Raw genomic sequence first — 24542 nt, 5'->3', positions numbered from 1 at the left:
CCATGGTAGGGAGCGTGCAGGAGGCAGCCGATTGATGTTACACTCGCACATCAATGTTTCTCTCTCCCTCCCTCCCTCTCCCTTCAATAAACTACTCTACAGTGGTGCAGAAATTAGTTTAGGGGTTATCTACTCTTGTAAAGGATTTTGTCGTTTGAGTTCCTCTTTCCTCACCACCAGGTAAGCGAGGACTGGCTATAAATGCTCTTTCTCGATAGCGTCATAATTGAATGCTTGCACCGTGGAGGCTGTCTCCTTGACAGTCTGTGCCTTTGGCCTGGGCAGGCACAGGAGGAAAGCTGGGTGGCTGCACTGTCCCCTCCTCTCCGGGGCTGGTGAAGACCTCAGCCCCCTCGGGCCCTCCTCCATCCCTAGGTTGAAAGATCTGTTCTACCGCTCCAGCAACCTTCAGTACTTCAAGCGGCTCATTCAGATCCCTCAGCTGCCTGAGGTAAGTGTACCTGGCCAGGACGCTCTTTTAGAGGCAGATCGAATGAATGACAAAGTTTGAGGATGTATCTTCCCTCTTCAGAACCCACCCAACTTCCTACGAGCCTCTGCGCTGTCGGAACACATCAGCCCTGTGGTGGTAATCCCAGCCGAGGCCTCGTCCCCTGACAGCGAGCCCGTCTTGGAGAAGGATGACCTCATGGACATGGATGCCTCCCAGCAGGTGAGGACCATTTGGGAGAGAAACGTGGCTCTTCCTGTTGACCCCAAGTGCTGGGAAACGGCCAGGAAGGGCTCTGGTCACTGCCTTCTAACCCAGGCTGTAACCTAGACTGCACACCCTGCCCTGTGGTCCCTGAGAGGGAACGTAAGTAGATTTTAACCAAATTAAGATAGGGCCCATTCTTAGGTGTCACTCCTTTGACCCCCCACCCAGCATTCTCTGGGTCTCTAACTTTGTTCTCAATCCTCTTTGGCCACTGCAGAGTTTATTTGACAACAAGTTTGATGACATCTTTGGCAGCTCGCTCAGCAGTGATCCCTTCAATTTCAACAGTCAGAACGGTGTGAACAAGGATGAGAAGTGAGTCCAAGCTGGGTTAATGTAGATGACACAGAAACTAAGTTAAGCCATGATCTGACTCACCACACCTAACCAAAGAGGAATTCTTTATTTTTTTAAATATGTTTTTATTGATTTTAGAGAGAGGGAGAGAGAGAGAGAAACATTGCTGTGAGAAGCATCGATTGGTTGTTTCCTGTAACCACCCCAACTGGAGACCTTTTGGTGCACAGAACGGCTCTCAACCAACCAAGCTACATCAGCCAGGGCGAAAGAGGAATTCTTTTTTTTTTTAAGCAAATTCTTTTTTTTTTTAATATATTTTATTGATATTTTACAGAGAGGAAGGGAGAGGGATAGAGAGTTAGAAACATGGATGAGAGAGAAACATCGATCAGCTGCCTCCTGCATACTCCCTACTGGGGATGTGCCCGCAACCAAGGTACATGCCCTTGACCGGAATCGAACCTGGGACCCTTCAGTCTGCAGGCCGACGCTCTATCCACTGAGCCAAACCGATCAGGGCAAAAGAGGAATTCTTAATGATGCTTGGGCTTCTTAGAGAAATGTCTTGACCTTCAAATATTGGCTCCTTTAATCCAAAGGAAAACCAAATGATGTTGAAATAACAGAGGACCCATGGGTGTTCGATTAGTATCTGGTAATATGACGGTCTTAGAGTAAAATTTATGGAATTTCAAAGTATTGTCCCCAGATTAACACTAGTTTTTTGTTTTGTTTTTAATCCTCATCCAAGGAGTGAGAATATTTTTTCCCATTGATTTCAAGAGAGTGGAAGTGGGGGGTAGGGGTGGGGGGGGAGAAACATTGATGTGAGACAGACCCATCAATTGGTTGCTCCCCGACCAGGAGCAGGATCAGACCTGCAACCCAGGTACATGCCCTTGAGGGGGACTTGAACTGGCAAGCCTCCAGTGTGCAGGCCAGTGCTCTAACCACTGAGCATGCTGGCCAGGGCAACACCAGCTTTTAACTTCCTCCCCTGATCCCCCAGCTTTCATTTAAAAGGAGAGGGGTAGGAGCACAGTAGAAGCAAACTTGCTTTCTGTCTGTTCACAGGGGCCACTTAATTGATCAATTGTACCAAGAGATCAGTGTGCTGAAGGCACAGCTGGAAAACATGAAGACTGAGGTATGAGTGGGTTCTGATCTGTTTCTGGGCTTCACCAGAGCAGGACAGATTTTAATATTAAATTTTCTTCACATCAATACTTGTTAGACCACATCTTACAGGGGATTAATTAGTAGAAATGTCAAAGCCAGAGGACCCGGTCTTCCCATGGTCTCAAATGTAATGCATTTCTATTGTCCTGGCTTTGAGAATAGCATTGAAGCCAAGCTCCAGTGTCCCTCGGAGATAACCATGATCACCAAATGGCTGTGAAGTGTAGTGAGAAAGGCCTGTTCTCAAATGGTGATAAGAAGGCTTGACTTCCAACTCTGATGGCTGTTTGCAGCGAATGGTGCGATAAATATACCTGCTCCTCAGACCCAGAGCTGGTCAGAGGCTTTATTCACTGGGACAGGTGAACATGTCTGCTTCCTGATTCCAGCTCATTCATTGCTGCTCCCAAGCCACTCTAACAGGACCAGAATACCCCCACCGTCGTCCCCTGTTGCTGCTGATTGGATGGCTTATAATGACCTCCAGGCTCAGCTCTCAGGAGGCCTTGGGAGTGGGCTTGTTAGGAAAACCTAGGTGTTTATTTGGTCCGTGCTGGACACATGGTAGGACCTGCTTCTCCGCCCAGCACACCTGACCCACAGCAGTGCGGCCACCAGGTGGGTTACCTAAGTCCCTCCCACAGAGCCAGCGTGCTGTCCTGCAGCTGAAGGGCCGCATCAGCGAGCTGGAGGCGGAGCTGGCAGAGCAGAAGCACCTGCGGCAGCAGGCGGCCGATGATAGCGAGTTCCTGCGGGCGGAGCTGGATGAACTCAAGAAGAAGCGAGAAGACACAGAGAAGGCGCAGCGGAGCCTGACGGAGATAGAAAGTGAGAAGCTGGTGGGGGTGGGGGTGAGGGGGTGGGTCGGGGAGATCAGGATGGAGGAGGAGGCAGCGTGGCAGAGCCCCACCCTGCTTTGCATCTGTCCAGAGGAGCTGTCAGGAAGGCCAGCTCTTGCCACCAAAGTTCAGCCGGGAGTCCAGCAGGTGGAGCGCCTGTGTGAGGCACTGCTGAGAACACAGCACTGGGGACTACAGAAGGTGACGGGGGTGCCTACCCCAGGAGCGTGGGTCTCCGTAGGAGAGAAATAGCCCAAGAAATGACTTAAAGCAAAAACACTGATTAAGTAGATGCATGTGTGTAAATGCGCAGGAGGCATGAATTGGTGATTTGAGTCAGGTGAATTCTTTTTAAAAAAGACTTCCCCCAGGAGTTTAAGTAGGATTTTTGAGGGAGAAGAGATGTTTGCATTTGTGAAGAGAAATGAGGGTCTTCTGGGGACTCTGGCTCCCTGGAGGGCCGGTGGAGGGTCCTAGCTGGGTAGCGTCCTCACCGTGGTCCTTGACCATACAGGGAAAGCCCAGGCCAATGAGCAGCGGTACAGCAAGCTGAAGGAGAAGTACAGTGAGCTGGTGCAGAACCACGCTGACCTGCTGCGGAAGGTAGGACCCGCAGCCTCCCTCTCACCGCGCATGGGCCCCGCACCACAGGGGAAGGAACAGCTGGGGCCTCGGGCGTCTCCGGGTCCCGCGCCCCAACTAGTCTCCAGTGGGTCCCCACCATTTCTTGGGAACCTCAGCTTTCAGGCTCCCTTGCCTCGCATATCTTGAGCTCCACCTTAGATGCTAGCCCCACTTGCATTATCCCCCATTTTTATTATTTCTTTAATATTTAAGAGTAGATATCTGCAGATGACAGCTTTCTTCTGGCTTCCCTCTGGGTAGGACAGTGATTTCTGTGTCCAACTCTAGGCCACTCACGATCTGAATGCTGCCATTTGTTCTAGAGCAGGGGTGGGCAAACTTTTTGACTCGAGGGCCACAATGGGTTCTTAAACTGGACCGGAGGGCCGGAACAAAAGCATGGATGGAGTGTTTGTGTGAACTAATATAAATTCAAAGTAAACATCATTACATAAAAGGGTACGCTCTTTTTTTTCAATAGTTTTATACATTTCAAACGGGCCGGATCCGGCCCGCGGGCCGTAGTTTGCCCACGGCTGTTCTAGAAGGAAGATGTCCTTTAAGCCCGTGATGAGCCACTTCAAGACAATGTTCTCCCCTTACAGAATGCAGAGGTGACCAAACAGGTGTCTGTGGCCAGACAAGCCCAGGTGGATTTGGAACGAGAGAAAAAAGAGATAGAGGATTCCTTCCAGCGCGTGAGCGAGCAGGCCCAGCGAAAAGTGAGTGGGAGGGAGACATACGTGGGGGCCATCCGAGTTGGAGGCAGGCCTTGATCAAAGACCTTGTCGTCTTCTGCTCCATCGGTAGCTAGCTCTGTGGGTTGGAGCCCTGTGAGGGTGCTGTGAGAGGCTGTATAGAATAGATCGTGGTTACCGAGGCACAAGGTTTAGAAGTGAGGCATGGACGCAAGCTGAATGAGGTTCATCAGCAAAGGCCTTCCCGGGGAGAGTCCTCAGGAGAATCTGGAATAAAAGCGCATGGATATCGGAGAGAGGAACAAGTGTTTACAAGGAGTTGCAGCCAGGCGAACACCGTGGGTCAGGGTGGGGTTGGCAGGCAGGTCCATTGGGAGCGATTTCACACTTCCTGTAACCCAGAGTAAAAAAATACATCTATCTAATCAAAACAAGAGTTTCACAAAGCAATACTTATCCTTACTATGTGATTGCATTTGGATAATTTGTTCTGCTATTTCTTTTTTTTTTTTTAATGTTAGCTGTGAATTTTACTAATGGGTTACAAACCACTCTTTGAAAAACACCACTTAGAAATCAAAGAAGGGGAATCATTTTTAGATGGCAAGATTTCGCAATGTACCAGTGTTGGGATGCCTGAATTAAAGATCCAGTTCTACTTTAATGAGTATTATGGGCTTAACCATGGCACTCAGACAATGTCCTTAAAATCCCCCCCTTGACATTCCACTTGCTCAGAAGAAAAAATTTTGGTACACTCTGAGTTCTCACCTCCCCACTCCCCGTTTTTGCTGAGGTAATTTTGCATACAAAGGAGTACACAAATCTCATTTATAGCTCAGGGATTTTTTTTTTACATGTGTTTATCCCTTGTAATCACCACCCAAATCAGGGTGCTCCTGCTTTTCTTCTCTTTCAGACTCAAGAACAGACGGAAGTACTAGAGAACTTGAAGCAAGAACTTGCCACCAGCAAACAGGAACTCCAGGTTGTCCAAGGCAGCCTGGAAATGGCTGCCCAGGTGAGCACCACCTTCTTTCTTCCCCTTCCTTATTCCTTCCCCTCTGGCTTTCATGTGGCTGTCACGGAGCCCCTGTCACCATGCAGCATATGGCCAACCTGGTCCCATCTGTGATCAGTGTGTACTCAGGGAAATGAAACTGGCAGGTTAAGAGATACCACCTTCTGTTCCCTGTGGCCTAGCGGTGGGTTTGGGCTTCTGGGGAAGGGACAGTTTCATTCCTCCCAGCAGCTCCCTCTTTCCACTCGGTCGCCATTGCAGTCAGAAGGAAAATGGGTGACCCAGATTGCTGAACTGGAGAAGGAGCGGGGCCATTTGGTGAATGCCATGGCTCGTCGAGAAGAGGAATTCTCTGCTCTTCAGGCACAGCTGGAAAACACCCAGCTCAAACTGTCCAGCACACAGGCAAGTAGCAGACACCCTTGGCTGGCCATGTTCAACTTCACTCCCGGGCCTCAGCGGCATATCAGGAGGCTGAGGGCTGTGGGAGCGGTTTGGGGCCTCCAGCCTGATTGTGAAGGCATCTGTAGGAGTAGCCCCTGATGCCGGCATGCCCTGAGTCACCCACAGAGCAGACGAGGGAAAGCACAGCTCTCCTTTATTGTGTGAAAAAGGGGTGCACCTAGCACTCTCTCCCCAAGATTGGAGAATGGGTTGCAGTGACCCATTCCCATAGCTTTCTGTGCTCAGTGGCACACACTTTGGACAAAGAAAGCAACAACTTGAGTTAAGACGCCAGGAGTCCCAGCTGTGTCACAGACGGATGCTGCTTGAAGGCTCTTATGGGGTCTGTGGCAGACTCACCTCCCTGGACCATTTCTAGGAATCTATGTGCCAGCTCGCAAAGGACCAACGGAAAATGCTTCTGGCAGAATCAAGGAAGGCGGCAGAGCAGGTGATACAAGAGGCCCTGAGGCAGCTTGAGGAGCCCACTCTCGTCAGCTGTGCCGGATCTGCAGGTACTCTTCCTGGCTTGCAGGTGTTGAATCCTGTTGGCGTTAAATCCCATGTGACACTGAACTCAGGTTCTCAGCCTGGCTGCACGTCAGAATTGCCTGGGCGTGCCTGGGCCCCAAGACCAGTTCAGTAGTAAGCTCTTTGGTACAGGGCCTGGGCAGCAGTACTGCCTAAAGCCCCAGCTGTGATAACTACTGCTTTAGTCATGGATCACACCAATGCAACATCTACTGGGAGCTAAGCCTCGGTAACAATTCTAAAGGCCGGAAGGAGGAGGAGCAGACAGCCCTGCGTCTCAGGAGAAAAATGTGCTCTGAATTAAGGGGTGGTTGCTCATGAGCTTCAAGTCGAGACAGGGAGGCTTCAAAGTGTGGAGGGACAGAAACAGTAAAAGTCCTCACATAGTCATAGGTATGAGCAGGGGCCTACTTGGCATGTACCAGATCCTAAGCAGTGGTTCTCAACCTTCCGAATGCCGCGACCCTTTAATACAGCTCCTCATGTTGTGGTGACCCCCAACCATAAAATTATTTTCGTTGCTACTTCATAACTGTAATTTTGCTACTGTTATGAATCGTAATGTAAATATCTGATATATACAGGATGTATTTTCATTGTTCGCGACCCACAGGTTGAGAACTGCTGTAAGGGCTTGCGAGTAGAGCAGCCATCCGAGCGAGAGAAGCCCTCTGGGTGAGAGGAGAGAGCCTTTGTGCACAGTAGGAGAGCATCCAGGCCCATGGGATTTGAAGTCATAGCGATGAGCAGATCTCATTACAGCTCATTCTCAAGCAGAAAAGCCATGTTGGCAAAGCAATGAGAGCTTCCGCTGAAGCACGAGGCAGATGAGAAGAAACGGCTAACAGTTGGTTTTTATTATCACATAGAAAGGTCTCGGTGTGGCGAAGTATGCAGCAAGGACTGTTATATCTTATTCAGCAGGGAATCCATCTGTAAGGAAACACAACAGTTACAAAGGAAGGAGCACACTGAGTACTAATGTGCTGAGGGAATGCCAGGAAGTGGGGCCGATGTGGGCAGATTCAGGGGTCTTAGGAGCTAGCTTTTGAAAGAAGAGGAGAGACATGAACCATGGAGAAGAGAAGTGGGGAATAATAATAAAAACAGCTGATAATTTCCTGAGTGCTTTCTGTGTGCCTTGCACTGCTCTACGCGCTTTATATGCCTTAGCCCAGCGAATCCTCGGAGTGATGCCAGAGGTGATGCTATCAGTTTTCTGTTTTCAGATGAGGAAGCACAGACAGCACGAGATCACAGCCTAGGGGTCGAGCCACACGTAGGCCGTGCGACCAAAGAGCCCGTGCTGTAACTCCTGTGACACAGTCTCCACACACCTGTGCACAGGGGCACAGCAGTGGGAATGACTGTTGTGTGTGGAGCACACGCACAGATTAGCCTGATGGGAGCCAAGGATCTGGGCTCAAGGTTAATGAGAGTCCAAGGGCCTTGAAAGACTTAACAGAAAAGCCTGGATTTGATACAATGGGCACTAATGAGAAATGAGACGCAGAATCTGGGCTGGCAATGTGGTGGCCCTGGTTCTTGGCTAAAGACCAGACAGGCTCAGAAACACAGCTTTTGAAGCTGCCATAAGAGAATCAGGTACCAGAGTAACCAACAAGCCCTTCTCCCTTCCCTCTTCTCAGGGCAGCTCCTGTAGGGCTGGGGCCACTCACTAGGTAGGCTCATCCATCAAGTGACTTAACAGGGACGAATGAAGCAAGCTAGGACAACTCTCACTTTCACTTTGCCCTGTCTTTCCTCTCACAGATCACCTTCTCTCCACGGTCAAGTCCGTTTCCAGCTGTATTGAACAACTGGAAAAATGCTGGAGCCGGTATATTGCCTGCCCAGAAGGTAACAAAGGCAAAGGATAGGGTCTGTCACCCGTGATGGCAGGGCAGGGCTCAAAAATGCTTGAATGTGGAAACATGGGTTCCTATGCACCAAGCAAGGAGTGTGTACAACTCATAAAGCAGGGAGGGAGGAAAAATGAAAGTGGCTAAGTGGTTAGAGCATCAGCCCGTGCACCAAAGGGTCTTGGGTTGAATTCCCGGTCAAGGTCACATACCTGGGTTACAGGTTCAACTCCCAGCCCCAGTTGGGGTTCATGTGGGAGGCAACTGACCGATGTCGGTCTGTCTCTCGTTCCCTCTCCTTCCTACTCCCTCCCTCCTTTCCATTCTCTCTAAAAATCAATGGAAAAAAATACCCTCAGGTGAAGATTAACAAACAAAAAAACAGAAAGAAAGAAAGCGATACCTCAAGCAGGACTGAGAAACTTTCCTTTAAACTCCTGGCAGATATCAGTGGGCTTCTGCACTCAGTCACCCTCCTTGCCCACTTGACCAGCGACACCATTGTTCACGGCGGCACCACCTGCCTTAGAGCCCTGCCAGAGCCTGCCGATGGTGAGTACCAGAGCTGAGGGGCCATTCAGAGAAGCGGGGGAGCAGAGGGCCTGTAAAAGTCTCTGTTGCCTTGCATCTCCAGCACTGACCGAGGCCTGTAAGCAGTATGGCCAGGAAACCCTCCTCTATCTGGCTTTCCTGGAGGAAGAAAGAACCCTTGAGAATGTCGACAGCACAGCCCTGAGGAGCTTCCTCAGCAAGATCGCGGCCATCGGCGAGGTATTATCAGTATTATCTTTTGGGGAAAGTTATTGTTGCTCTTGGGTGTGAGTGCTGGTGATTTGCCAGGAAGTCAGTGAGCCAGTTCTAAGCCAGTTCTTTCTGCACTTTAAACTTGATTCTAGAAAGTGAGAGCGCTGAGAAATTTGACCTCCCTGAATGACATTCCAGTTACATTTAATTCATTGGCTTTAATTAAGAATCTGCTCTGTGGTCATCATTAGGAAGTATCAAAGAAGAATAAGCATGGTTTCTCTGTTTTCAAGGATTTTTATGTGGTTGGACAGGTAACACCTAAAATGGAGATAATGGCCCTAACCAGTTTGGCTCAGTGGATAGAGCGACAGCCTGTGGACTGAAAGGTCCCAGGTTCGATTCCAGTCAAGGGCATGTACCTTGGTTGTGGGCACATCCCCAGTAGGAGGTGTGCAAGAGGCGGCTGATTGATGTTTCTCTCTCATCGATGTTTCTAACTATCGCTCTCCCTTCCTCTCTGTAAAAAATCAATAAAATACATAAAAATAATAAAAATAAAATGGAGATAATGATATGTTTATTCATTCAATAAAGATATAGTGAATATGTCCTATATACTGGGATTTGTGCTAGATGTAGTTGTATAGGAACAAATGAGACATGGTCTCTAGAGGAAAGGAAAATAAAGAAAGCTGCAATTTCTGTACAGTGTGATGAGAAGTGAAGTAGAGCTCTATTTTGAGAGTACAGTACAAGGCAGCATTTAATTAATTTCTAAAATGTGTGGTGATAAGTTCAGGAAAGAATGACATCAGGGCCAGAGTTCAGATCCTCATTTTCTCATTTGAGTGCTTTAAACAGCCTTCTGATTACTCTCTCTGCCTCGGGCCTCTTTTTTCTCTGCTCTCTTCCAAAAACAGAGATCTGACCAGGATTCCTCTAGTTTGATACCAAAAATCATATGTAATGTGACACACAAGGACCTCCAGAGTCTGGGCTTTATCCACCTTTCTGGGCCCCTCTTGCACTCTCCCTTCACCTTACAGTTGGTGGCTAGCACTGTGATGTGCCACTTACCTACTTCCCCACAATGAGTTCTCAGAGGTAGAGCCCATACCTTCTTCATATTGTATCCCTGGTCCCTGGCATAATATCTGGCAGGTGGTTAACACCCCACAAGTGTTTACTTAATTGAATATGGAGAGAGAGAGAGAGAGAGAGAGAGAGAGAGAGAGAGAGAGAGAACACCAGATAAAAAGATGGATCGGATGGGGGAGGAATGTTCATACTGTGGAGAAATAAGCAATGAAGTGGAGACCCTTGAATGTCTGGATAAAGGAAGACTGGAGAATGGTGAAGTGCTAACCTCTATTTCAATAGGGTGACGTGATCATGATGACATTTGGTATTAAATTGGTGTGTCAGCCTAGGCAACATTAGCACAGTCTGCCTTTTGTTGAAGATAAAGCATCTTACCCCGTATGGTGCAGAATTGATAAGTCAATATACAGGGCAAAGTATGTAGGGCATCTTACCCTGTATAGTGCAGAATTGAGAAGTCAATATATGGGGCAAAGGATGTAGGGCATCTTACCCCGTATAGTGCAGAATTGAGAAGTCAATATACAGGGCAAAGTATGTAGGGCATCTTACCCCGTATGGTGCAGAATTGATAAGTCAATATACAGGGCAAAGGATATAGGGCATCTTACCCCGTATAGTGCAGAATTGATAAGTCAATATATGGGGCAAAGGATGTAGGGCATCTTACCCCGTATGGTGCAGAATTGATAAGTCAATATATGGGGCAAAGGATGTAGGGCATCTTACCCCGTATAGTGCAGAATTGATAAGTCAATATATGGGGCAAAGTATGTAGGGCATCTTACCCTGTATAGTGCAGAATTGATAAGTCAATATATGGGGCAAAGGATGTAGGGCATCTTACCCTGTATAGTGCAGAATTGAGAAGTCAATATATGGGGCAAAGGATGTAGGGCATCTTACCCCGTATGGTGCAGAATTGATAAGTCAATATACAGGGCAAAGGATATAGGGCATCTTACCCTGTATAGTGCAGAATTGAGAAGTCAATATATGGGGCAAAGTATGTAGGGCATCTTACCCTGTATAGTGCAGAATTGAGAAGTCAATATATGGGGCAAAGGATGTAGGGCATCTTACCCCGTATGGTGCAGAATTGAGAAGTCAATATACAGGGCAAAGGATATAGGGCATCTTACCCCGTCTAGTGCAGAATTGATAAGTCAATATATGGGGCAAAGGATATAGGGCATCTTACCCCGTATGGTGCAGAATTGATAAGTCAATATATGGGGCAAAGGATGTAGGGCATCTTACCCCGTATAGTGCAGAATTGATAAGTCAATATATGGGGCAAAGGATGTAGGGCATCTTACCCCGTATGGTGCAGAATTGATAAGTCAATATACAGGGCAAAGGATATAGGGCATCTTACCCCGTATAGTGCAGAATTGAGAAGTCAATATATGGGGCAAAGGATGTAGGACACCATGAAGAGATAAAAATTAAATTACTGAAAGCAAAGCAAAGTGTGATAGAAAGATCATGGGCAGTTTTCCTTCCTGACACTAGGGCTTACCAGTTGTAGAGAATCTTCCCAGGACATGGAAAATGCTGAATAAAATTTGGGGGGGGGGGGGAGTTTGCAGTAACTATGTTTATTGTGACATGTTAAAGAAAGAACCTTTTTTAAAAAATGTTTTTTTATTGATTTCAGAGAGGAAGGGAGAGGGAGAAATAGAAACATCAATGATGAGAGAGAATCATTGATTGGCTGCCTCCTCTATGTTGAGCCTGCAACCTGGGCATGTGCCCTTGACTGGAATGGAACCTGGGACCCTTCAGTCCACAGGCCGACGCTCTATCCATTGAGCCAAACCAGCTAGGGCTAAAGAACCTTTTAAACGTTATTAAAAGCAAGACAAAGGAGTAAGATAGTTTCAAATGTAAGCAGATATATTTGAAAAAGAACCATAGAACTTCTAGAAGTGAAAAATATAATCATTGAAAGTAATAACTTTAAAATATATAGATTCACCAGCAAGTTAAAACAAAGCTGAAGAAAGAATTAGTGAACTGGAGGAATTATCTAAATATGGCACAGATTTTATAAGTTGGAATGTAATGGCTATATATAGACTATTTAATCAGAGTTCCAGAAGATAACAGAAAGACTATGTTCTCCCCACCCCCAGCAACATATTGTTAATTCTATGCTTTTCCCAACATTCCTGTGTGTGAGGTTTATCCATTCGGATATGTTCATTTTCACTCCTCTGTTGTGCTCCATTGTGTGCATGTTGCTTAATTTCTATTATATCTGTTCTCTTGTTGATGCACATCAGGGTTATTTCCAGTTTGGGGCTATTATGAATGTGTCACTGTGATCATTCCTATGCACATCTCCTGATGAATGAGTGCAAGAATTTCTCTAGAGTTTATATACGTAGGAATCGGATTACTAGTTTATAGGATGAATTTCACACACAGTAGTAACTGCCTCATATGATTGCTGTGGGAGCAAAGTTAAATAAGGGGCAGGCTGTCTGGTTGGAAGACATTATCTACATTTCAAGAGGTTTTTAAAACACATCCCAAGCAGCAAACACGATCAGCTGTGCAGCTGTGGGGTTAGGGTCCAAGTAGCTGCAACTGAATGGCCTTGTGGGGTTAAGCAGGGTTGGCCTTCTGGAAGGAGATGGGTTCTGAGTGAAGCTAGAGGAGGTGGAACATGAGGTTCCAGAGTTCACATGGTAGAGAGTTCCAAGCAGGGCCTATAAGGGATGCCCCTCCATGGCTTGCAGAAGTGTGCTATGTGGTGGGGCCCTCCTATCTTCTGCCATCATGTGGGGATTACAGGTCTGCCACTGGAGAAAAGAGAAGAGGTTAAAGGGTCATTTCAGCCCTTGTGATGTGTTCACAGGAGCTCCTGCCCAGAGGCCTGGACATCAAACAAGAGGAGCTAGGAGACCTGGTGGACAAGGAGATGGCTGCCACTTCAGCTGCCATTGAAACTGCTACAGCCAGAATAGAGGTATGGAGCCCTGGCCAATGTTCTCAGTGATAGAGCATCAGCCTGTGCAACAAAGGATTGTGGGTTTGATTCTTGGTCAAGGTCATGCACCTGGGTTGCAGATTCAATCCTGGCCCTGGTCAGGGTGTGTGCAGGAGGCAACCAATTGATGTGTCTCTCTCATGTCAGTGTCTCTCTCTCTCTCTCTCTTTCTCTCTCTCTCCTTCTCTCTCCCTCCCTTCCACTGTCTAAAAATCAATGGAAAAAAATATCCTTGGGTGAGGATTAACAAAACAATAGAGGTATGGAAGTGTCTCAAGATCTAAAGTGATGCTCTTGCAGCTTCCCTTTGGCAACATTTCCTATTGATATATCTTAGTTGTTCATTAAGGCTTTAGAGGCTCCCTATAAAAATAAACCAAAACCAGAATATACCAGGATCTCTCAGGGGTAGAAAATGAGAAAGTCCTCACCACTAGAAGGTGAGCAGTTTCCTTAAGGATCAACATACTTTGGTATCAGGCTATCTTGCATTCAAGTTCCAGATTGATTGACCACTTACTAACTGCATGACTTCCGGTAAGTTACATTAACCTCGCTAAGATTCTGATTTCAAAACCAATGACAATGCTTGTCTCGGAAAAGCTGAGTGGGCCCCCTTGGAAAGGTCACACATGGCCCACCTTGGAGAGAGTACCTGCCTGTCGGACCTGGTAGCAGCTGCCCCTCCCAGCAGGTGCCATAGCTCTCAGAGTTCTGTGCACACCAGCCTGGGTTCCAGAATGTCAAGACACTGACAGAGGCAGCCTGCTGCAGCTGCCCGCACTGAGTAGATCACAAGTTTACTCGTAGATTCTTTTCCTGATTCTCACAAGGATGTGGATGGGCTCTTCTAGATTTGGATATTGGACCCAAAGTGTAGTGGGACGCCAGTAGGTTCTCAGTACCTGTGACGCGTTAAAAACCTGCTTCTCTTTAACAGGAGATGCTCAGCAAATCCCGAGAAGGAGACACGGGAGTCAAATTAGAGGTGAACGAAAGGTCAGTCTGAACAGCATGGTGGTGCGTAGGTGATCGGGGTCAGTCTTGCCTGCACTGGTTTATACTAATTAGAATAGAACACTAGCAGCCACAGGGAAAGGTTGAGTCTACTAATATGTAATTGTCAATAACAGTATTAATGATGGAGATAGTATCACTGTTGCATTACAGGGGGAAAGAAACCCCCAGGAATCCTCACTTAGCTATTCCTTATGAAGAAGATCCACAGTCCGGTCTCCTCACTCACCTGCCTTTCCTTTGGGGCTCATCCGGAGAGCATGGCCTGCCTTACTTCCTATTCCAAGTTTGCCTGTGTTTAGGAATGAGAACGAGAACAGTTTTCTTCATTGGTATTAGTTCTGTATCCTCACCTTTTTTCCCCCCCAGGATTCTTGGTTCATGTACCAGCCTAATGCAAGCTATTCAGGTCCTGATTGTGGCCTCGAAGGACCTCCAGAGAGAGATAGTGGAAAGTGGCCGGGTAAGCGTGGGTGAGGGCCCGGGAACAGGGAGAACAGACAGTAGTCAGTCATTAGTTACAGATTCCCAGCTCACTGAGAGGCTAAGTCTACACTCATCCACATTCAGTGAGATCTATGTATGTTGCCTTCTCACCCTGTGTGTCCATCTGAGGGCGCAGCTGCCGTCCCTGGGGATGTCAGCAGATGCCATGGGAAGAAGCTGGAACTCTGCCAGGTCCCCAGAGAGCAGCCAGGCACAGCTTCCAGCTCCGGGGTCATTAACCCAGGCGACATCGTTGGAGCCTGCTGGGGAAACCAAGTGTGCATTGCAAGTCTGGGCCCTTGGAGGAGGAAGTGAGAGGTTTTGAAAACTAGGCAAATCGGAAGAATGAACCTGCTGCTGACTTTCACAGTGGGCTCTGCCATGTCTCTTTCCAACAGCAGTCAACTTGCAGTGCTTCACAGACTCGCCCTCAGTCTTGTCTTGACATTGTCACTTGGATTTCCTCACTCCTTTGCTGGCATTATTGCCATCTTGTTTTTTTCTCACATCCCTAAAGTAGCTGCAATTCAAGAGACAAAGGTCCAGGGAGGGTTTATGAGCCTGAAAGCAATCATATAAGGAACGAAGCCATATCTGTTTTGGTGGTGCTTTTTCTCAGTCTGAGAGATGTTGTTTTTGGTCCCCAAAATTAGAAAGAAGGACTGAGCAAGGAGTATCTGTAGATTCTCAGACTATCAGGTACTTTCAAAGCATTAATACATTTTTTAAATCCAAGTAGAAATAGTTTTTTAAAATTATTCACTGTATACCCTCTTCTTTTGGCAAATCATGGAGAGCAGCTAGACTCCTCTGAAATTGTTATTCATAAATATGTGTGTGTGTATAAAAAAAAAATATATATATATATCGCATACATACAATTTGGAAGTATAATAAAAATGCCATGGGTTTTGGAGTCAGAAGAGCCTAGGATTTACTTTTATTTATTTCCTGCATGACCTTGGGAAAAGTATTTTTGCCTCTCAAAACTTTAGTTTTCTTATCTGTAAAATGGGAATAATAATGCTTGCCTCTCAGAGTGGCTGTGAAAATTTATATGAGGTAATATATATATATAAGCACCTGGCACACAGGAGGCACTCAATAAAAGGTAGCTATTATTATTTCTCACTTCCCTAGGGCACAGCATCTCCTAAAGAGTTTTATGCCAAGAATTCTCGATGGACAGAAGGACTCATCTCAGCCTCCAAAGCTGTGGGCTGGGGAGCCACTGTCATGGTGTAAGTGTCTTTGGGTCCCAAGGCTCCTCACCCACCCCCATTTCATTGGTCACTCCAGAGAAAAACTAACTGAGGGGGGGCGAGATATCCCCACTAGAAATACACCGTCGATAAGGAAGTCAGTAGGACTAAAGTTTAAAAGGGAGACTGTGTCTCCTGGGGCAGCACAGGCAGGCTGTGCTCCCTGGCTGACAGGGTGAGGGGATGGTCTAGAGGTGGGATCATAAGGGGTTGCAGCTGTGACTGCCACAGTGACATAATCCATGTTGTCCTTTGCTGACTGTCAGTGATGCAGCCGATCTGGTGGTCCAAGGCAAAGGGAAGTTCGAGGAGCTGATGGTGTGTTCCCATGAAATTGCTGCTAGCACAGCCCAGCTTGTGGCTGCATCCAAGGTAGGACCGGTGTAGGACTCCCTGGGACGCTGTGAGGCCTGGCTAGGGGAGAGATACTTGGATTCTGAAGCTGGATTCAAGAACAGATGATTTCTCCAGGGTCCAGGAGGGTTGGGTCCCAAATTAAAATTCTGACTCTCAAGGGTCGCCCTACCCCTCCCTCTCAAAGCCTTTCATCTGTCAGCAAGGAGCCCTTCCACCCAGCTCACCACACATGCTCCTCTTGGCTCTCCTCACCTTTGTTACAAGTGGCCTTTGAGGGTCCCAACTGTGCCGACCTCTGATAGGCAATCACAGCATTCCGGGAGCACTCAAATAAGGAATGAGTCAGAGCAGTCAGATGCTTGCCTGGCGCGGCCCAGAGCTTCCTCGGTCAATGTCTGCCTCTCCTCAAGACTCCAGATTTGAACCAGTGCCCCAGCTAATCCTAATGCAAAGCTTATCCTTCTGTGAGTCCTATAGTACCCCGGGGAGTGTTCTTTAACCATCCTTATTTATTGCTATCCCAATTGATTTTCACAAATGGAGCATTTCATTAAAATCCCTGAAGGCTAGAGTTTGAGATCACCAAGCAAATAAGCCAGAAAGCACCTTTTATATTAAAGATATGCCAGGAGTTGACCCCACAGGCAATGATTTCTGAGAAGTTGGTTGGTAACCGCAGTGGATCAGATATATTTGTCAAGAACCATCAACCCAACTTTTGACCACCGCTCTATGTTATGTGAACCTAAATATGCTTGGTTCTGGCAGGTGAAAGCTGGTAAGGACAGCCCAAACCTGGCCCAGCTGCAGCAAGCCTCTCGCGGGGTGAACCAGGCCACCGCCGCGGTCGTGGCCTCAACCATTTCTGGCAAATCGCAGATTGAGGAAACAGGTAGCCTTTCAGAAGCAATACTTTTTTTTATCCATCCGATATAGCTGTTCTTTACAGTCTTCTCCATGAGCCAAATTTCTCACAGTTCTGTTTCTAAATTCTCTTACTTTTCATCTTTTACATAAGTACTTATTTTCTCATAAGAAGGGTCACCACATGAGCGAGCTGTTTACTTCACTATAGTGATACACCTTTAGGTAGATTTTCCATTTAGTCATTTCTCTGAATTCAAAGAAATGCCTCTCCAGGCCTGGTTGTCTGGCGGGTGGAGGAGTGCGAGTTCTGATTCTGGTTACCCTGTCACTGTCTCCATCCCTTACCATGTGCACATGCGTGTTGATAAATGGCAAACCAAACATTTCAGCAGAACATTGGCATTGTCCACCTCCCCGGCGAGAGTCAGCCAGGGCTACTATTTGACAAGAACTTCTCATTTCCACCCTTGCAGACAACATGGACTTCTCAGGCATGACGCTGACCCAGATCAAACGCCAGGAGATGGATTCCCAGGTAGGAACTCCATTTCTAAGGTTAGCCAGTCTCTACTGCATATGATGTCAACCCCAAATATTCCCATGATGCGAAGCCAGTGAGCGAGAGACTTGGGCGGAAATGAACTCAGATGTACCATTCAGCCCAAGAATTAATGTAAGTGATGCTGAAAGAAACAGTGGAGGTCTCCAGCACCTACAACCGGGCCTGGGTTATATGATGGGTGCTCAGCAAATATCTTTTGAATTAATAAATAAAATAACTAGAATTAATGAGGCATAAGAAGAGCCAGAGCCAACCTCTCCTTTAGTGAGGTTGTGCCTGTACAATAATAACTCTAAGTTGTACCAACCCCTCCAAGATGCCAGAACTATCATAATTGGTTCCTGCCTGAACTTCCAAGGAACCGGGATTGAAAGGGTTATGACTAGATTGGAACACAATTCAGATATGCCAGACATTAGAGTTGTTTTTAGATAGCGATTTATCAGAGGCACTTAAGTAAGTCCCACTCCCATTCAGGCATTTGGACTCTAAAGCACCATACATTTCTAGTAGAGGGTCCCGGGGAGAAGATAGATGGGACAGATGGCTGAATGAGAGGGTGGGGAAATTAGAACAGAGACAAGGTTGGAATTGAGACCTGGGTAAGCTATCGAATAATACGGAAGAAAACTGGAAGATGGAGAAAAGGGATTAAGTCAAAATAAGACAATTCTCAGATCACTGCTCAAAAGAAAATTCCACTTTCCCCACAGGTTAGGGTGCTAGAGCTAGAAAATGAACTGCAGAAGGAGCGTCAAAAACTGGGGGAGCTTCGAAAAAAGCACTACGAGCTTGCTGGTGTTGCAGAGGGCTGGGAAGAAGGTAAGCCTCTTGGAGGACCGGCCCCAGCCTGCAGTGAAGGGGGTGCTGTGTGATGAGGGCTCCCCTCGACTGTAACAGAATGAGGAGCCCATGGGTCAGTGACTTCCTCCTCCTCTGTACCCACAGAGCATGTTTTCAGTTGGAAACCATCTAAAAGCCCGAATTGTGAATTGAAAGCTTTTGTTGTCACCTTTCAAGACCTTAACGTTGACCGGCAGAGTGGTCACTCACCATTTCCTTCCAGGCCCAGTTAGCCTGGTTTACCCCCCAGAGTCTAGTCTCTGGCCAGCCTAGAGTTGAATAGTGAATGAATGAATAGTGATCAGTGAAGATCCAGCATAGAGGGCAAGTGAATTACCAGGTTCTGACTGTCTAGAGCCAGTGATGGGCAGCAATGGCCAAAAGATAGGCAGGGTCAGGAGCTAGAAATGGCGTGGACTGAGTACTGTTGGGCCACCAGCCCAGACACTTCGTTGCTCAGACTCTGTGAGTGCTGCTTTTCCGCGCGTCCAAGGTGGCCACTTGTTCACCACCAGGCTTGCCGATTCTTGTCAGACTTGGCTGGCTGTAGTATATCCCAGTCATTCCTGCACCCTGCTCTTAGGGACGAGGTGGTTATGATGATGATGTATTGTAGAGCCCAACATGGTGGCAGTTTGGCTAACAATAGGTGCATGAGGGGCTGTGAAACCTGAATGGCTGTTACTGTCTTTTAGAAACAGAAGCATCTCCGCCTGCACTGCAAGACGTGGTAGCCGAGAAGGAATAGAGCCGCACTGATGCCCCACGTCACAGTGTAAGTCTCTGTTGCCTGTTTATGTGTGTGTGTTATTCCCCAGCCACAGGCTAACCCTGGAGTCACAGTGGCAGCCACACCACTCCCATTGTCCAGTGCTGAGGCCCTGCCTGGCCTTCCAAAGACTACTCCACAGTGACACCCTTTGTGTTGGAACCCGTGACCTGTGTTCTTCCCCGCCTCCCCGGTGTCCAGAGAGGACGGGGAACGGGGCCACCCCCACAGAGAGGACCTCCCTCCCAGTCCCGCCTGCTATTTCAGCCCCAAACAATCGATGTCCTTGTCCGAGGGGCTGTGGTTGTTATGGCTGAGAGCCTGGAGAGGGAAGAAGATCTTACGCTTTTTCTCTTCTGTTTTCTTCTCAGTCTTTTCCGTTTCATCACTTGCACAAACTTGTGAGCATCAGAGGGCTGGTGGATTCCAAACCAGGACACGACCCTGAGTCTGTGCGCAGAGTCAGAAGAACAGCAGGCGTGTCCTGGCTGAGAATGCCGAGGCAATGCTTCCCCTCTTTTGGCAGTTCCGTGGATTCCCACTGCTCCTTCCGGTGGTTGGTTGGGTATTGGGGGTTTCTGTTTTCAAGTTTCACTCATATAGCCAACTCTCCCAAAGGGAATAGCTCTGAAGCTCTGAGCTCCTAGGAGCCCCTGACCACAGCAGTCAACAGCGATGGTGCTGCTCAGGCTTTACCTTGGTGCTCCCCATCAGCCTCCGTGCTTGGGTCCCGCTGAGTGTGGGACTCAAGGCCACTTCCCAAGGTCGGGTGGAGCTGCTGAGCCACAGCTTTCCTCCAAAGGCCGAAGTGGAGGGAGTGCCTTTCCCTCCTAAAGCTGGAGCCCAGTTGAAAGCCTCTGCCACCTTCATAAGTGAGAGGGCCACAGAAAGAGAGAAAGGAGGGTGCACACGGTCCAGGTCTTCAGAAGACACCTTCCTTGGGAACTCCTTGTGAACAGGCTGGAAAACCTTATCGCATGCTCGAACGGAACTGGTGAGAAAGCCACACCTCTTTTTCCAGAATGAATTTTCCTTGGCACCTCCCTTCAGATCCAGGCAGGGCCCTAAGAGGGAGCTTGTGAGAGGTTTTCAATTCTTTTCTCCAAATATCTGCTGCCTTGGTATCCTCTTGAATCTGAAAAAGATAGTTCCATGTTCTACCTAATTGACAGACCCAGAAAATCAGGCAAACTTGCTCCCGGTAGGAAAGAACCCCGTGCTTGGTTTGGTACCTTTAATATTTATTACTAACCTCCGTTAAGCAGCAGCAGCAGCAGCAGCAGCCAACAGAAAGACGCTTGGTGCAAGCAGGATTTCAGGTGTGACTATGGCACGGCTTTATCGCTGCCCTATGCATCAGTCTTCAAGAATCGGAAACGAGGCCAAGATGCCGCCCCCATCTGTAACCCGCTTGGATCACAAAGCAAGCGAGGTTCCTCAGAGCATCCCGGGCAGGGAAAACAAAAAAGGGGGACCGCTGGCTCTGACCCCTTCCCAACACATGTCCCGGGCCCTCGATACCCTGTGGACAGGATGAGGGCACACTGATAGCCTCGCAGAGATGGGCAGCCAGATGGCACTTCTCCGCCTCCAGCCGGACTCCAGCATTTAAGTGACCTTTGATCTTGGACTGTGTCTTCCTTCTCCAGAGCAACTCCTAGGCAGGAGCCAGCAAGCACTTCCAGGACCTGTCCCAAAGGAACATTGTAAGTGTGGCTACAGGACAGGTTGTGAGACTCCTGTTTGATCACTGTGAATCAACCTCCCTCCTTCCTGTATACACCCCAGACTGCATCTCTGTGCATTTCTAAGTAGGGCATCCAAAATACTGTCTCCCTTGAGCGCAAATTATGAGATTCAGATGTGTGATCTCCACCCTGGGCTAAAAAGAGGGCTCAGCAGTAGAAATTGAGCGCTTGTGTTTAATGCTTTTCCATCCAAGGCTCAGAAGGAGTGGTGTGTGGCGTCCCTGGCCCGCTGGTGCCAGTTAAGCCAATCGGTGTGTTCTCAGTGTGGGTCAGTATTTCCAAAGGTGGCTGGTCTTCATTTCCAGAATCCCGGCCAAACAGTTGTGCTCCAAATCACCAGTGGAGGGAAAATCTAGCCTATTGGACCAGATTAGGACTCTTTGAAAAACACTCCCTCTAAAAAGAAGCCACAGTAATTTTTTGTCGTTTTTAATCCTCATCTGAGGATATGTTAATTGATTTTAGAGAGAAGAAGAAGAAAGAGAGAGAGAGAGAGAAACACTGGGCACCTCTCGTGTACACCTTGAACAGGAATCAAACCCACCACCTTTCAGTGTATGAGACAGTGCTCCAACCAACAGCCACATTGGTCAGGGCGGGCACCACAGTAATTTTTAAAACTTCATGGGCTTAGCCAGTAATAAAACCATTACGAACACACTTACACAGGAGCACAGTCTCAATCAGTCTCACAGGAGGCAATACCTGTCAGATAATTACTTCATCATTGCTCAAATTAGAAGCTAGTCCATTCTCCAGCCAAAATCAAATTGGCCTATCTCGCTACTTCTAAAAATGAGTGTGTGGTACTTGGTGTGAAATACCTGATGAAAACGGAAATCATATCCTAAGGCTAAAAATGAACCTCACAGCCTTTTAGTCACTGAGCATCATTTAGTGTCTGGAGTCTCATGGGTCAGTGTAAATGGGTCATGACAGGAGAGGACAACAGCAAAATAATGGCTTAGGACTGACAAGAGGTTAAAATGCGGCCGAATCTGTTATGCAATCTTGTAATACGGTGCTCTAATACCATTAGAATAAGAGTGTGTACATAAACAAGGAAAAAGTGAAAAAGAACTATTTGTGGCGTTACTGGTATTTATATCTGAGCAAGGAGTTTAAATTGGACTATAATTGAGATTGAGCCTTAGGATCGCACCTAAATATGAGTCCCCAGCCCTGTGGCTGGAAGAACCAAACATTGTCCAGGGCATCCTTTCTTGGAAGTGTTTGAGCTGCTGAGTCAGACACCAGGTCCCAGGGAGTCACACGTGCATGTAGTTTAGTCAGGTCAGTAACACTTTGGCCTCGCTAAGAGGAGCTGGTTCTGAGTTTGTACCCAGGACATACTCACTTCTTAGTCTAGAGCAGTGATTTTCAACCAGTGTGCATAATTTTAAAACATGCAATACCTGACTATTTAGTCAGGGGCACTGAACTCTTTTCCCTTAGATTGTCAAATAAAAAAATGAAAATTAAGAAAAAGAAAATAGCCATCCAGTGTGAATGCCCTGTCTTAAACCATAAATACATAAGTCATATAATAGAGTTGCAACTTATTGGTCACATTGCATAATAAGGTTGCATCTGATTGGTTAATTCTTGGCACCAGAAGTCCTTATATACAAGTAAGTATAGATACCTGATTTTTTAAAAAGTAGGTAATTGCTATTAATTTTTTAGTAAATCAAAATTATACCTTTTTTTGGTCAGATCAGCAAAAATTGTCTTTTTTGAGTGCTGCAGAATTTTAGTAGTTTATGTATGCCATGAGATGAAAAGGTTGAAAATCACTGCTCCAGAGGGGTCCTTTGGCTCCACTTACCCTGGTCTTTAATAACTAAAGTTCTTGCTACCTTCTCCACCTTTCAAAGTCTCTGGAAATCCCTCCTGCCAACAAAAGCCTTTAATCCTGGCACTGGCCTTCCAATCAAATTGGCTTTGCCCTCTCTCTCTGCCATTCTCCATCCTCCAGAGACTGCACTGCCTGTAGCATAGAACACCACCACAGGCTTGCCTGCCACCAACACAGCAAACTGGCGAGCTGTCGTCTGCTGTTCAAGTCCTTTGTCTCCCGGGTCCAGACCAAATATGGGATCAGCAACTCACAGTGGTGGCCCAGCCTTTCTACCCAAGGAGCCAAAGCAACATGAAACAATTGCTTAGATGCTAGTGGGTCCGATTCTGAGAGTAGATAATTTTCAGACGTGTCTTTCAAGTGACCCTCAACTACCTCAGGTTTGAAGGCCCTAAATTAAGCTGATTTTTCATAGGGACAAACTGAGGGGTTCAGGTAATGTTGGTGATAACACAGTTGTCTCGAACTTATAACTCTTTCACACGTAGCTTTGCAGGGATGGAGTTGGGATTGTTTTTCTTTTCTGTGTTTAACCTTTCCCCCACTTTTCCATTAGAATAGTTCCTGTAAATGAATTTCATTTTTCACTGAGTGCCTACCTTCCCAGGGCAGGTAGCCACTGGCTTTTGTTCCCTTCCAATAATACTTTTATTATGGTATTAAGACCTTTCTTTGTATAATACATTGCATCTGTGTTTCCAATTTTTCAAATAAATATTTCAACCTGGCAATGAAAAGTAGCATTGATAACTGACCAAAGTGGTTTTGGGGTCTGGGGTTCCAGTTAAAAGCCTACGTTTATATCCTGGGGTTCATTTAATCCACTTAAGCTCTAGGAATGTGTCCATATTTTCTGAAGCATGGAACTATTGCATTTCCTTTGTTGTTGTAGAGAAACTCTAGTTTGTACCCGTTAAACATCTGTCCTCTCTGTACACTCCTCTCTCTGAAAATGATCCAACAGTGCCAAAGTGGTCAGCACTGTAATTTGTCTAGAAGACCAGGTCTTTTTTTTTTTTTAATATATTTTATTGATTTTTTACAGAGAGGAAGGGAGAGGGATAGAGAGTTAGAAACATCGATGAGAGAGAAACATCGATCAGCTGCCTCCTGCACATCTCCCACTGGGGATGTGCCCGCAACCCAGGTACATGCCCTTGACCAGAATCGAACCTGGGACCTTTCAGTCCGCAGGCCGACGCTCTATCCACTGAGCCAAACTGGTTTCGGCTAGAAGACCAGGTCTTGCCTAAAACCCGGGGTCTTAGGCTATAGATACACCCTTCTTCGTTTTTAAGATGCATAAGTAAACTGCTGCCTTAACATTGGATGGGATAAATTCTGCTTAGAGACAGAAGCTGCCAATCCTAAGAGGATTCAGAGCTAGCCAGCCAGTTACCAGAGGATTTTCAGAGGGAGCTGACAGAATGGGGCTGGTTGCATGGTGACCTTTCCCTGGCAGGATTGTCTGCTACCTCATGCTACCTACTTGCCAGTGTGTTAAGCCAAGGGGATCTACAACGAGGGAGAGAGATGGGGAAGGCCTGGGGTTGGTAAGTAGGATAATTGCCCAAATGACACATCAAGTAAGTAGAGAATGAAGCAGTAATCAGAAGCTATAGAGTAAGTAGGTCATAGAACCTGGGAAAGGAAGGGAAATAGTGTTGAAACTACCCAGTGGGGAAGACGATCTGGAGAGAGACAGAAG

At 47.1% G+C, this 24542-nt stretch overlaps 1 protein-coding gene across 1 annotated transcript in view; it reads left to right on the top strand.

Moving 5' to 3' along the window:
- Nucleotides 1-23571, top strand: part of HIP1 (huntingtin interacting protein 1) — a 137344-nt gene extending 113773 nt beyond the window's left edge. Inside the window, exons 10-32 of the mRNA XM_059693493.1 lie at nt 376-451; nt 533-673; nt 936-1033; nt 2093-2165; nt 2842-3025; nt 3551-3639; nt 4266-4382; nt 5278-5379; nt 5641-5784; nt 6203-6338; nt 8128-8214; nt 8661-8768; nt 8851-8987; nt 12931-13041; nt 14003-14061; nt 14449-14542; nt 15706-15806; nt 16094-16199; nt 16953-17076; nt 17525-17586; nt 18327-18435; nt 19152-19231; nt 19597-23571. Coding sequence (XP_059549476.1) covers nt 376-451; nt 533-673; nt 936-1033; nt 2093-2165; nt 2842-3025; nt 3551-3639; nt 4266-4382; nt 5278-5379; nt 5641-5784; nt 6203-6338; nt 8128-8214; nt 8661-8768; nt 8851-8987; nt 12931-13041; nt 14003-14061; nt 14449-14542; nt 15706-15806; nt 16094-16199; nt 16953-17076; nt 17525-17586; nt 18327-18435; nt 19152-19204 — 2311 coding nt within the window. The 3' untranslated portion in view covers nt 19205-19231; nt 19597-23571. The remainder of the gene's footprint in view (nt 1-375; nt 452-532; nt 674-935; nt 1034-2092; nt 2166-2841; nt 3026-3550; nt 3640-4265; nt 4383-5277; nt 5380-5640; nt 5785-6202; nt 6339-8127; nt 8215-8660; nt 8769-8850; nt 8988-12930; nt 13042-14002; nt 14062-14448; nt 14543-15705; nt 15807-16093; nt 16200-16952; nt 17077-17524; nt 17587-18326; nt 18436-19151; nt 19232-19596) is intronic.
- Nucleotides 23572-24542: the final 971 nt, after the last annotated feature.

This window comes from Myotis daubentonii, chromosome 4 (assembly GCF_963259705.1).
Source record: "Myotis daubentonii chromosome 4, mMyoDau2.1, whole genome shotgun sequence".
Classification (NCBI taxonomy): Eukaryota; Metazoa; Chordata; class Mammalia; order Chiroptera; family Vespertilionidae; genus Myotis; species Myotis daubentonii.
Note: the sequence above shows the minus strand (reverse complement) of the source record. Positions and strands in the feature narration are given on the sequence as shown.